This window comes from Agelaius phoeniceus, chromosome 14 (genome assembly GCF_051311805.1).
Source record: "Agelaius phoeniceus isolate bAgePho1 chromosome 14, bAgePho1.hap1, whole genome shotgun sequence".
NCBI classification, from domain to species: domain Eukaryota; kingdom Metazoa; phylum Chordata; class Aves; order Passeriformes; family Icteridae; genus Agelaius; species Agelaius phoeniceus.
This window is the reverse complement of record NC_135278.1, coordinates 3,758,394-3,772,243: the sequence shown is the minus strand read 5'-3', so window position 1 is coordinate 3,772,243 and position 13,850 is coordinate 3,758,394. Positions and strand designations below refer to the sequence as shown.

At 39.3% G+C, this 13,850-nt stretch overlaps 1 protein-coding gene across 6 annotated transcripts in view; it reads left to right on the top strand.

Annotated features, from left to right (window-relative positions):
- The window catches only part of ATRX (ATRX chromatin remodeler), a 71,248-nt gene that overhangs the window by 14,724 nt on the left and 42,674 nt on the right, over positions 1 to 13,850 (top strand). For 5 of the 6 annotated variants that reach the window (XM_054641201.2, XM_054641207.2, XM_054641200.2 and 2 more), the window contains 7 exons: positions 474 to 529; positions 1,384 to 1,436; positions 2,966 to 3,090; positions 4,290 to 4,409; positions 7,450 to 7,559; positions 9,547 to 9,614; positions 10,507 to 13,460. In XM_054641201.2, coding sequence (XP_054497176.2) covers positions 474 to 529; positions 1,384 to 1,436; positions 2,966 to 3,090; positions 4,290 to 4,409; positions 7,450 to 7,559; positions 9,547 to 9,614; positions 10,507 to 13,460 — 3,486 coding nt within the window. The remainder of the gene's footprint in view (positions 1 to 473; positions 530 to 1,383; positions 1,437 to 2,965; positions 3,091 to 4,289; positions 4,410 to 7,449; positions 7,560 to 9,546; positions 9,615 to 10,506; positions 13,461 to 13,850) is intronic. The other variant, XM_054641203.2, reaches the window with a different exon arrangement.

The following is a 13,850-nucleotide window of genomic DNA, read 5'->3' as shown; positions in this document are numbered from 1 at the left end:
GATTGGAGTAGGTGCCAATAGGTTGCAGATCTTTAGGCTTTATATTCCACAGTTCCCAAGCTTGAGAAATAGGAATTCTCACCAGAACTTGGTTCAAACAGGATTTTTGTCTGTGGTTCCATGATTCCAGATTTAATATTTTGTTTCTTATGTCAAAATGTGTGAGACAAAATACCTGTAGGTAAATTCTTAGAGATCAGCAGAATGCTTTAATGATATTATTTCTGCATGCAGTTGCACTTGCAGTGCTTCAGTGTTTCTTCACCAGCAGCAAGGCTCCCAGGGACTGAACTGAAAGGGATTTCTGAATTATTTCTGTAAAATGTATGCCACACCATGGAATGTCTTTTCTGTAGTGCACCAGTCACATTTAACTCTGTCCAGGTGAAACATAAACAATGCTGTGATGTGCAATGCGAAGGACTTGTGATGTTCCTTGCATTTCAATGGACTCCTTGAATTTCTGTCCACAGGTAAAAGTAGAGAACCTAAAGGAAGTCCAGCTTCAATGGAGAACAACAGGGACGAGGTAGGAATAAAAATGCTTTTGAATTCTAGTTGCATGTCTAGTGCCCAGTGGCTGAGTTCACTCTGTTGCTTTTGCAATAAATACTTCAACAATACTGTCAGAAGCACCATTAATGTCATCCCCCTTCACCCTGTTCACAGTTGTTCTTTAGGCAAAGATGCTTCCTTTTTGAAAAAAATTAAATGGGCACACTGGATCTGTGCTAAACTGAGCAGGAATTTTTCATGTGTTTCTTACTTCTGTCTGTTCTCCTGTTGGAGGCATTCTGGTGGACAAGATCTTAACATTGTAGAGAAAACACAAGTGCCAGTGTCAGGCCTTAGTTTGCCTTTACTGCTGAAAATTCAGGTATTTTCAACTGCCCAGCCCTAGTTGTGATCTGAGTGCAAAAACAATGAAAGAATCAGTTTTGCTCTGAAGGCAGCCAGTGCTTTCTGGCACAGCAGGCACACACCAAGAGTCTGCTCTGCTGGCAGTCTGTGGCTGCAGGCTGCTGCCACTGCTGGGTGCCAGAGCCCTCTGCAAGGATGTCTGGGACAGGGGATGGTTTCTTCACACACCAAGAAGAGCATTCCCAAACCTGGGTGAGCTGCTGACTTCTGACCTGAAACTCCAGAGATTCAGTTGAACTGAACTGGCATGACTGTTGAAATTGTCACTTGTACTTACTGCTTCTCCTTATTTTAAAATTATTTAAAAATAAAAATTATTTTTTAATTATTTTAAAATAATTTTTAAATTTTTTAAGGGCACTGGTGATTTCTGAGTTGTTTCTAGTTAATGCAAGAAATTGCTTTTTGACAGTTCCCTTGGATATAAATGTACTGACTTTTACCTTTTTTTCTTGTTTCTAGGGAAGTAGTTCTTCAGAAAGAACCAAATCCTTAGGATCATCCCGTTCCAAAAGGTTGGTTTGGAAAATAAAAACAAATAAATTAGTTTTGGGTGTGGGAAGCTATAGAAAAGTGGGTGCAGTGTCAAATATTTTTGGTAAAAATCCATGAAGTTATGGAGTGCTGGTAAAACAAATGCCTCACAGTGCACTTAAAATTCAAACCATCTCTCAGGATAAAAGGTTAAGATGCTAAAGCTTGATTATTATTTACAAAGACAAGATTATTCCATATCTTCAGGACAAAGGAGTTTATACAAGAATTCCTTCAGTGTTGCTATTTGTACATGTAGGATTTTTCCCAAAATGTAATTTGGGTCATACAGAAAAAAATATTTTATGTGCTTCACTATTGGGAGAGTGCAGCATCAGACTGTGCTGTTGAGTTGTCCTGTGCAGAAACTGCCATTTGCTGTGTCCCTGCTTTTTCTTTTTCCTTCTTTGATCTAAGAAGTATGGAGTGAATTGTTTACCAACTGCTTGAACCTACAGGAAACAAATTATTTCTGTCCCAAGTAAGAGCTTAGCCCAGTGAAATTCCTCCTCACCTGCTCTCAGCTGGTGCTCACTCAAACCCTGTCCTCTGTGATTTTTATTAAATCCAGTGAACAGTGCAGGGAGTTGAGCTTTCAACAGCTGCCTTAGTGCTGCTCTTTAGAAGCCTGGATCTCTTTTCTCTCTCCTTTTAATCAAAGTTGCTTTATTTTACCATGTCTGCTGGAATGGATACTCTTCAGTCTCCTTTTTATGTTTGTCTTGATGCCATATTTGCAAGTGTGATTTTATATTTGGCTTTAGTTTCTCCCTCATGAGTGTCCTGCTGAACTCTTTTAATGTATAAACTTCCTTAGTCCTGTGTTTTGCTTCCTCTCTTATCACTAAAGGAATTTTCACTCATCCATTTACCATATTCTACCTTATATTGACAAAACCAGTATCCTGCAGTAGTTCATGCATTGCCTTCAGATTATTGAAAAATTTGCTCCATATTTTGTATTATTTTCTCCCCATCCTGACATAGTAAATTCACCAGTTTAAATTGTTTGTGTGGAATTCTGTCAGCTGATCCTTTTGTTCAGTAGTCAGCTTTTTCATTTCTTTCTGCATTTCCTTCATTATCTTGCAAGCATCTCTTCTGCCAAGGTGCTTTTTGTAATTTTGTAATCTGTGTGTTCTCTTTGTGCTGCCTGTTAAACCTGGAATGATGGATAAAATTCATGAGCAGACATTCACCTCTGTTTCATTTACACTTCTTTCCTGGAATTGTGACTTTCTTAAAAATACATCACACCTCGATTTTACAACAAAAAGATTTTATTAGTATATACTTTATTTCACATGAGAGGGAGAAATCCTATTCCAAACCAGAAAATTGTCCTACAGTTGTATAGTAATAATTTGGAGCATCCCAGCGCATAATGGCTTTAATTAATTTTAAAATAACCTAGTTTTTCACAGTTCCTATGGTGTTTTGCCTGCCAAGTTTACCTGAATTGCAGTTTGTACTGTTTGTCAGAGCATGGGGTTTTTTTCTGTTTATGCAGGAAACCTACAGTTGTAACAAAATATGTTGGGTCAGATGATGAACAAATTGCAGATGAAACTGTAAATGAAGATATTTCAAATGAGAACTCAGAGAATGATGTAGATATGCAAAGCTTGCCTAAAGGTAGGTCATGTCTTTTATTTTTTTATTTTTTTTTTGCTTCTGAATTCAGCAAATTAGCCGAGATTATGATGCAGCATAAATAATTCACTAGAATGCACATGATTCAGTAAAATGCCTCTTGAAGGTCCTGTTGGTTTTCTGCCCACAAAATGAGGAACCTGAGCACTTTCAGTTTGGGACCCAGCAGATTTTAATCTGGGGGTGCACAAGGATGTGTGCTGGTGGCTTAATTTCAAGTGCCTGCTGACATCTGTATAAAACCATCACAAAACAGGGGAAATTATTTATTCTGTTGTTTTGCAAGAGTCTCAAGCTCTGGCACTTGGAGGTCTTATTTTACTGTTCTGTCTTTGGGGTTATTAGCAATTAGATTAACAAAAGCAAAACTAACTCTGGGGGAAAAATGCCATTATTGGATCTATTTTTAAGCACATTTTTTAGAAGCAGTTAATACTGTAGGCCTGCATCCCTCTTAGCTGCAGTGTGAGTTGGATTCATCTCCTCCTTTTCTTACCTATGGAAGTTACAGGAAAAATTGCTGCTCTTCACTGTGTGAGGAGCAGTATTGAGAGCAGTCCCTCTAAAATGATTTTTTCAGAATATTAGATTATTTTCAGTGTCCTCACCACAAAACTGGGCTCTTAATAGGAAAAGTTTTTTTTTCCTTCACATAATTTTGATTAGTACTTTATTTAAATGAAAATGTCAGATTTTGAATATTGTTAAAGACAAAGCAGGTTTTATTTATTGCTTTTTTGTGTATTTCATACTGAAATCAATGAAGATGAGGGAAACTGAATAGAAGGGGCAAAGAGAGAAGAGCATAGGGTGGATTTCAGTGATGTCCTTTATTGGGAGCAAGTTCCTGTCCTGCAGCCCCAGCAGTGTGACAGTCCTGTCATGCATGTGCCACAGCAGAGCACAAAGAGCAGAATTTGCTCCTCAGCCCATTCAGTCCTTGGCTTCTGTCCTACAGCTACAACACAGATGTAGTTTGAAATGTGTGGTGTTGGTTTTGGGGTTTTGTTTTTTGGTTGTTTTTTTTCTTTCTGTGAACATCTGTGCATTCGAAACTATGTTGAGTTTTAGTCAACAGATTGCACTTTTTTTTTTTTTTTTTTGTTGGCTTTATTAATCAGAACTTTTGCACTTCACTTGGATGTGTAATGGTTTCCAATTTCTAAATAAAATTATTCTAGGTACAGTGGTTGTACAGCCTGAGCCAGTGCTGAATGAAGACAAAGATGATTTTAAAGGGCCTGAATTTAGAAGCAGAAATACCGTTAAAATGAAACCTGAAGCTCCCAAAAAGCGTGGAGGTAAATACAATTTAAAACATCTGTTGAAATGGGTTTAAATTGTTGCTTATGACCACATTTGGTACATCTAAAAATTGTCCATATTTCTGATAAATTATCCTAAAAATACCTCCACTCTTCTGGCTTTTTGTTCATTAAGGATTTTAGCTGGTAGAAATTAGCCTCCATTGCTGCCCCTGCCATGCAGCAGTGAAAGCTAAGATTAGTTCCCATTAAACTCCTTCTTTTCAATAGGTGCAATAGATGCTTCATTAGGTGCAGTTGCTTGGTTGCAATCAGGTGTCCCAGGTATTCCTTTTTTAAAGGAATTGGAGCACCATTGATACAGGAATGTTCACTGAGTGACCAGGAAAGCAACCATGTTTGAGCAGGGACATGTATGAGCAGATTACCCATCAGTGAGCTTAGAAAAATCCTAAACCCTCAAACAACACAAAGACTTCTTTCTTTTGCTTTGAAATTGTGGGAAATTCCCTAGCAGTGGGCCCTTCTGAGGATTACCTTTGAAAAGCTACTGTGTCAGCTGGTTTTCCATAGCTGCTGCTAAAAGTGAGAAGTAAGGTAGATTACAATACTAAAAGAAATTAATTTCTCTTTTTTTTTTCCCCCAAAAGCAAAGGGGAGGAGGGAGGATTATGTATAACATAGCCAATAAGAAAGTGGATATTTTTGTTAACCCTGCTGCAATATCTTAGCTCACACACCTCCAGCAGTACAAACAGCTCTTGCACACACTCTTCATCCTTCCCATTTTATCATTTGAGATCCTTGCTCTCCTTTAAAGTAATTTATGGAGTGCTGTTTCTGTGGGTGAAGGGGAGGGAAATGTGACTGTGGAAATGTGCTTGTGCTTACACCTGGCCTTGTGTGGTGTCAGTGACATTTGGAGCATTGATGTTTTCTCTAAATTACAACTTCAAAAGTTGGTTCTGTTTTATTCATGCAAGATGTCCTGTTCATATAAGAATGCTTTTTCCATTTGTGCTTCAAACAATTCTGCATATGGTCCAGCAGAACTTTGCAGGGGTACAGTGTTAAAAAGATGAGACACTTGTGCTTGATCTTTGTGGCCTGTGTCTGACAGTTTGGATCACCTGCCCTTCCAGCTGTTTTAATCTCCATCCCTAGGCAATTTGCAGGCCTTCCTTTGTGTATCTGGACTGGTTACTCATGTACTATGCCTCACATATATATTTTATAAATATTTGCATTCCTAGTAGGAATTATATATACTATGTGTATTAGAAATAGAGGTAGAAGCAGAAATCTGGCCTTTCTAGCATGCAAATGCTCTTACCTAAGACTGTAAGAGGCATTGTGTTATTATTTTCAAGTTTTGTGTCTGCAGTGTGGTTGTGGTTGTATTTTTGCTAATAAATTTTGTTAGGAATATTCTTAACCAAGTAGTTTATCAGTATTAATGAATGAGTGGTAGTTAAATTTCTTTGGATCATCATCATTTGTAGTAGTAACATGGTTTACAAAGGTTTGCCTCATAAATTCTCTCTTTTCCTGGTGCCAGCTTGCAGGTTTGAGGAAGGAGGCTGTAGTGCATCCCTTTGGTTGTGGAAAAGAGGGAAGAGGTTCAGGGCTTGGCAGGGAATATCATGTTCTCCCTGGGTGATTCCTGCTGCAGTTGAAGGACTCTGCTGTGTGTCAGCCTTGGCTCTGTGCTGCAGAATGTGGGATTCTTTCCTGAGGAGAGTGATGGGATGGATGGGTTCATCCATGGTCACAGCAGTGTTTAAAAGTGAGGTTTGAGCTGGTTTGGAGCTCCTCAGAGGGGCTTGCAGGTGCCCAGGGTCTGTGCAGTCAGGAATGGCTGGAGGGTGCAAGCACATCCTGTATCCAGAATTGCACTGAGGTAGGATCTGCTGTTTCACTGCCCCCTGAGCCATCTGAGGCTGTGCTTCAGCAGCAGAGTGCTGGGAGCTTGCACTGTGTCTTGAGAATGTTTTTCAGTTCCTTAACATGCTGCTGTGTTGGAGCTTGGTTCTGATTCTGGGGTAGTGATTATTTAATTAAAAAAAGAAAAAATTCAGAGTCTGTACTCAGATTGCACTCATTAAATTCAACTGTTTGAGTTAATTCCCTTATTAATTTAATCACTGAGCATGACAGCAAAGGACAAGTCACAATTCAGTGACCTCTTATCAAACCTGTATCTGCTTGATCCAAATTGGCCTTTTGGAAGTGCAGAACTTTCACCAATGATTTTCTTCCTTTTTCTGCTGTTGAAAACAAAAAACAATAAAAACAAAAAAACCCAAAACAAACAAACAAAAAACAGCAACAAAAAAAATCTTTGAGTATTAATTAAGAGTCTGACATGGAGTGAGCCTGCCAGGCCCAAGTTCACCCCTTCTGAAGTGAAATGAGGGGTTGGCATTAAAAAAAAAAAAAAGCTTTTTTGACCAAATGTAGATGCAGCAGCAGAGTGGTGCACACACCATGGGAGCAATCAGCAACATGGGGAGAACATGTGGATTATGGCAAAAGTGTAGTTTCAGAAAAACCCAAAAACCACTGTCAGGAAGGGAACAAAATGTGAGAAAAGGTTTTTCAGTCACTATTACAGGGATTACTTGCATTTTCTATGAGTTTTCTGTGTTTTTCTTTGAGAAGCTAAAACTGTTTGTGAAAGAAATGTCATAATGTGAACATGAATTGCAGTGGTGTTTGTTGAACTAAGATTAAATGGGGAAGGTTATCCAGAATATCAGAGCTGCTATGAAAGAATTCTAGTGATGACTCTTAATTTAGGTGTGTTTTCATGAGGTGACCAGTTAACCCAACTTAAACCTCTCAGAGGGAAAAAATTGTACCTTGACCCCAAGTGCAGCACAGAAATCAGGGGAAAATTCAGTCTTAAAGTGGCAAATGGTTACAGAAAGATTTCTCTGCTGCTGGGTGGTGCAGAAACAAAGGCCTATGAAAAACCTTCCAGGCCAGAATATTGCAAGAAAATGCAATAGGTATCTACAGATTTCTTAAATGAGAATGGAAACAATTGATGTGTTGTTTGTAATCCTCTCCATAGAAGAAGGACTCCATGGAATTGTGAGCTGTACAGCTTGTGGGCAGCAGGTGAACCATTTTCAAAAGGATTCAATCTATAGACACCCTACACTCAAAGTGCTTATTTGTAAGGTATGTGGTAAACAGTTCTGTTTATTTTTGTTTCATAATGTCATATTAGTTGGTTTGGGTGGGATTTTTGTGGGAGTAATTCTTGTTCATTAGTTGACAAAGTTTTCAGTCATTAGCTGTTACAATTAAGGAAACTAAAAGGAGGGAAAAAAAGCAAATATACTTATGAATTCATTTTCCTTTTTTCTTACATCCCAATTAAACTGGTGGTGGTTTCTTTGTTATTTACTTTATAGCTTTAAGGGTATAATCTTAGTGAATTTTTAATGTAAAACGATCTGTCTGAAATTTCTGCCTACTCACAATGTATTTTAAGAACAGATCCAAGTCTGCATCTCCTGCTAAAGCATTCCATGTAAAACAGAACTGAAATAAGGAGCAGAAAAGCAGCTTCAAAGCCATCTCTATTTCTGCCAGCTTCTGGACTGGTTCAAGTTCTGGCAGCTTTGCAGTGATGGTTTAGTCCATAATCTGAGTCTTCAGCTCTGTGGCTTCCTGGTGCCTCCACACAGGCCCTGAGTTGGCAGCAGAGGGAAGAGGTGGGACAGGGCAGGAAGGAAATGTCCCTGCTCCTGCTGGGGAGGCCTCTGCTGACTTCCAGAGAGCTCCAGAGATCTCTCTTGGCATATTTCTCTAGTGATGGAGATTTTGTATTTATAAGGTATTGCTAAAGAGAAACAGTTCTGTGTTACAATGTACAGGGAGCATTTCCCTGATCTTCCTCCTCCTCTTCCTCCCCAGTTCCTCATTAGTGTTACAGACTCAGCCATGCCCATCTAGGCTGGTTCTTCTCTGCATTCTGGCTTGTTTCTTTTACAGAATGTGGTTTTTACAAAAATCAGCTCACAAGGTGACCTTTTCCCACCTCCATTGGGGTGTTCCTGCCCTCCTGCAGTGTGACCAGTGCCTGGGTCATTTTTGTAACCTGGTCAGGCTCTTGGGCTCAACAGGAGCTCTTGATTGGGAGCTCTGCTCCCTGAATTACATCAGGGCTTGTTCCCTTGATTTTCTCTGGTTTCCCTGGATTGAGCATGGCCTTTTGTGAATGTGAGAGGGAGGAATGGAAGCCCCTCATCTCCAGCTCTTCCATTATTTCTGTGCCTAGTTCTGCCCTTATTTTTCTCTTACCTACTTAGGTAAAAGTCCCAGACCTGAGAAACTGTTTTCCTTTGACTGTGAATCTTCCATCAAGTGTCTAAACATCAGATTTTACTGGGGTTTTATTTTGATTTTTGGTTGTTTGATGTGCAAGTCTGTGCCAGATAATGGGGCATCATCATTGTCAGTTCAGGGATGAAGCCTCTTCTGCATTCTGAATTGTATTAATGCCTGTTTAAAGTAGAGCTACAGGTCTGGGACAGCATTTTTCAGTAACAGCTGGGAAAAAAATAACACCAAACCCTCAAAATTTGGTGTCAGCAATTCAGCAGCTCCTAGCTGAGTACTCCTAGCTGAGTCATTTGTATTTTTTTATTACCATTACCAAATTTGCAAATGAAGATGCTTTGTTTGCACCTGGAAATTGAATTCTTGGATGTTAACATCATGATAAATGCTGAAGACTTTTTAATCTAAAGCTTTATGGCATCACATGGTAACATAAGGAGCATCCAGCTGAAAATTGTAATTGATGTGGGATTAATTGTGTCAGGGAGGATGTGGTGCTGATTTACCTAGGAAATAGATGGGAGAAACATTCAGACTGGAGAGAAGTATTCAACTGATGTTCTAAAATACACAAATATGCATCCATTAACAAAAGCCTGTTAAATTTTCAAACAAACCTTGAGCCCTCTAAATAAGTCATGATTTGGGACCATGGAAGATGTTTTTTAGATTAAAACAAATGTAAAAGACTTAGAATACTGAGGACCTTGCAGCTGCTGCTTTTGCTGGCTTGCTTCTAATGCATGCTGAAATCTAATGAACTGCTGAAGCCCAGTTGAGATTTAATAAAGAATTCCTTGTCCTCTCTCTTTCTTTACAGACTTGCTACAAATATTACATGAGTGATGACATCAGTCGTGATTCAGATGGGATGGATGAACAGTGTAGGTAAGTGTGCAAAAACTGCAGTGTGTGCAAAAACTGCACTGTGTACAAAAACTGCAGTGTGTGCAAAATGGGAGAGTGTACAAAAACTGAAGTAACATCCACAGCTCTACTGATTTGGGGCTCTTTTTTCTTGCTCTTGTGACATTATTGACAAGTAAAGACAAGTACATAAGAGCTGAATCACCAATTATTTGGCAACAAGAAATACTGAACCTTAGGATTTTTTAACTGCTTGTTTTAGTAATGAAGAGGAAAACATTTTTAAAGAAATCTAATAACAAACTCTTGTGGGATATCACATTTCTAGTTAAATAACATGCCACCTTCCTAGCACCTTAAAGATGGGGCTAGAATCTGACATTCTAAACTTTATGAGCCAAAGAAATTCAGTTCTCCAGATGCATCTCCCGCTTTTGAAATATCAAAGAACTTCTCTGTCCTTATGTGAAATATCTAAATGTGTAATTCAGTAACAATTATGCAGTCTGTGGTTTCTATGAGCTTCTTGTCCACCACTTTTCAGTCTTTGTGTACTGCAGTAGTAATATATGACTTAAGGCTAGAAAGACTGAAGCTTATTAATTTTGCTGTAAAATAAATCACAGATTTTCAGAAGAAACAGGGAAAAGAAGTTTTAATGAATTTTTTTCTCTTTTTTAAAGAAATCAGTGCTAAAATTCTGTTTAAAAATTACTGACCATTTCAGCTTTATGAGCTGCTAATCTAAAACATGAATTTTCTGACTTTGCAATTCTCCAGTGAGCTTTTCAGTAACAGTTTCAAGTAATGGATATCTGTTCATCACCTGAATTTTTAAATATGTGAAAACTTAATAATGTATCACCTTGTTGGTGTGGAGACAAAACCCTTGACTTTCTCAATCTCATTGCAGGTGGTGTGCTGAAGGTGGAAATTTGATTTGCTGTGACTTTTGCCATAACGCCTTCTGTAAAAAGTGCATTCTGCGCAACCTGGGCCGAAAGGAGCTCTCGACTATCCTGGATGAAAACAACCAGTGGCACTGCTATATTTGCCATCCAGAGCCTTTGTTGGACTTGGTCACTGCATGTGACAGTGTCTTTGAAAATTTAGAACAGTTACTTCAACAAAACAAAAAAAAGATGAAAGTTGAAAATGAAAAAAGTAAAATCTATGACCACGCAGTCAAGTTTTCTCCAAAGAAAAATAATGCAAATTGTAATGGGGAAGAAAAAAAATTAGATAATTCATATTCAGGTTCACTAACATATTCTTATAAAGCACTAATGGTGCCAAAAGACTTGCTTAAGAAAACAAAAAAACTGATTGAAACTACAACAAATCTGAATTCTAGCTTTGTAAGCTTTTTGAAAAATGCTGCAGAAAATGTAGAAATAAGCCCAACTGTGCAACTGTGCCAGCTGAAAGCTTTTAAATCTGTGCTGAGTGACATGAAAAAAGCTCATCTGTCACTAGAAGAAGGCCTGAACTTGGAGATTCAAGCATTGAATGTTAAAATCAAAGATAAAAATACCAAAGAGAAAAAAACCGAGGTTAGATCAGAAAAAAATGAGGTGAAAAAAGATGAAGGAAAGGAACATGTGGCATTAAAAGATGATGACGCCGCACAGACACAGAAAAAAGTCGTGTCAGAGCGGCCTGACAATGAGCCCATGGATCAAAGTGTTCCCTCCGTGGAGCAGACAGATAACAAGGCAGCTCCTGGGGAAGAGAAAAAGTCTGGCAGAAATGAAGAACCGCAGTATGAGCCCAACAGTACAGAGGCTTTGGACATGGATATCGTGTCCATCCCCTCATCCGTTCCTGAAGATATTTTTGAGACTCTGGAATCTGCTATGGAGATTCAGATGCCATCAGATGAGCAGGACAGTGGAAACACAGCAGCAGATCATGAGGCTCCAAATTCAAATACAAAAGCGAACGCTCCTGTGAAAGATACCAAAGGTGGTGCCAAGCTAAAATCCTCGGCTAAAGGAACAAAAGAACTGATTGTAAAATTGACTCCTGTTTCCCTTTCAGAGTCCACAGCTAAAGCTGAAGATCAAGACAACAGCCTAGAAAAGGACAGTAAAGATGCTGATGCATCTAAAGATGCTGATGCATCTAAAGACATTGATGAATCTCAAGAGGTTGATGAACCTCAAGCTGGGGCAGCAAACTCTGATTCTGGCAAACAAAACCACAGTGGCGGCAGCGAGTCCTCCACAGAGAACGACACCGTGCCCGTGGAGGACTCGGATCTTCGGAGGTCACCACGCGTCAAAACCACCCCCCTGAGGCGCCCCACGGACATCAGCCCCCTGACATCCAACTCAGAGGAGGACAGCAACGACACCAGCAATGAAAAACAGAAGAGGAAAGCGTCCAAGCAACCCAGGAGGAAAAGCGATAAAAGAAATACTTCTGACAGCGCTGCTGATGGTCCCAGTCCTAACAAACTTTCCAAGTCCAAAAAGCCATATGACTTAGATCACAGCTCAGACTCTGATGAGGTGCCAGCTGTCCTTAAAGAAGCAGGCATGATGAGTCGCAGCTCCTCAGACAGTGAGAGCAACAGTGAAGCACCAGCAAAGAATCAAAAGACTTCAGATTTACAGAAGAGTCCACCAGTAAAGGATGAAAATGGGAAACGAAAAAGGAAGAGTTCCAGTTCCGGTTCAGATTTAGATGCTAAAAGAGGCAAATCAGCTAAAAATGCTGCTGCCGCTAAAAAGAAACGACAAAACTACTCTGATTCTTCAAACTATGATTCTGAGTTGGAAAAAGAGATACAAATGTTGAGTAAAATTGAGGCTGCAAAGAAATCAAAAAAATTCTCAAGAAAAGATGATAGTTATGATTCCTCTGAAGAAGAGCAGAGGAAAAAAGTAAGCAGTAAGAGGAAGGTAAATCTGAAGAAGAAGAGAGGTAAATCTGAAGAAGAAGATGATGATGGTGAGAAGTCTTCTCCAGAGAAGGAAATTAATCACTCTCCAAAAGATAAAAAAACGGGTAAGAGGTCAGCTGCTAAGGACAAGCTAAGCAGAGACTCAAAAGAAAAATCTTCAAAGGGAAAATGTGATGAGTCATCTGATGCTGAGAAGTCTTCACTGGAAAAAGAGGAGAGTCCTGAAGTTAAGAAAAAGAAGGATTTGAAAAAGAAAAAGGCACAGGATGATTCTTCTTCTGAGAGTACTGAGAAATCAGTAAAGAAAGAGCACAAGTTGGAGTCTTCAAAAGACAGACTGAAGAACAAAAAAGGATCAGAAAGCAAAGCAAAGAAATCTGAAAAATTAAAAAAGAAAGGTTTCAAGAAAGAACAAGATGATTCCTCTTCTGATCTTGATAAGTCATCTCTGGAGAAAGGAAGTAGCAATTCTTCTGAAAATGACAAAATGAAAAAGGAACCCGTGTTTACAGAAAAGAGAAAATTGAGAGAGAGAGTAGCTAAAAGAGTACACATTGATTTATCCTCTGATACTGAGAAATCTCCCCAAAAAGAGGAGAGTTCTGATGATGATGCCGTGCGGCGTAAAAAACGAACTGAAACGAAAGAAAAGAGGAAAATAAGCCACAAAAAGAAGATTTCCAAGAAAGAACAGAATGACTCATCCTCTTCTGATGAGGAGTCTTATGAAGACACTAAGAAAAAGGTTAAAAGAGGATCAGTAAAAGAAAGTAAAAAGAGCAACTTAAAAAAGAAAGTGGCAAAAAAGAAGGTGGTTGTCACTTCCTCTTCCCCGTCCGATAAGGAGGAAAACGATGATCAGAATTCCACAGGCGACGGAAGCAGCGACGAGCAGAAGATCAGGCCCGTGACTGAAAGCTTGATGCTGTCTGCTGATGCAGGATTTTGTCAGTCATCAGGTGTGCCAAAGTTGTTCATTTGGGTGACATTTAATAATCTAGAAGCAAAAAACCCTCATCAGTTGGTAATTATGCATTTAAGTGTTTGCAGCCCGGCGGGTTTTCTGATACGGATTTAGGAGCACCTGTAAAGTTCCCTTCCAGCCAAACCATCCTGTGGCTGTGAGAGTCCACATTTCAGTTTGTGCAGCTTGTGCCTTGAGGAAAAAAATGATGTCACTGTAAATGGAGGTGCTTTGGAAGCTCCAGGCAGTATTTACAGCAGGTACTGCCTTGCACTCCAGCTTTCCAAAGCCTGGCCCTTGCCTCACCTGCCACGTAGCAGAAGCTGGTTGGAAGGAGTAGATAGTGTGAACTCACATTTATCACCTCCTGTCTGTGCACTGGAGG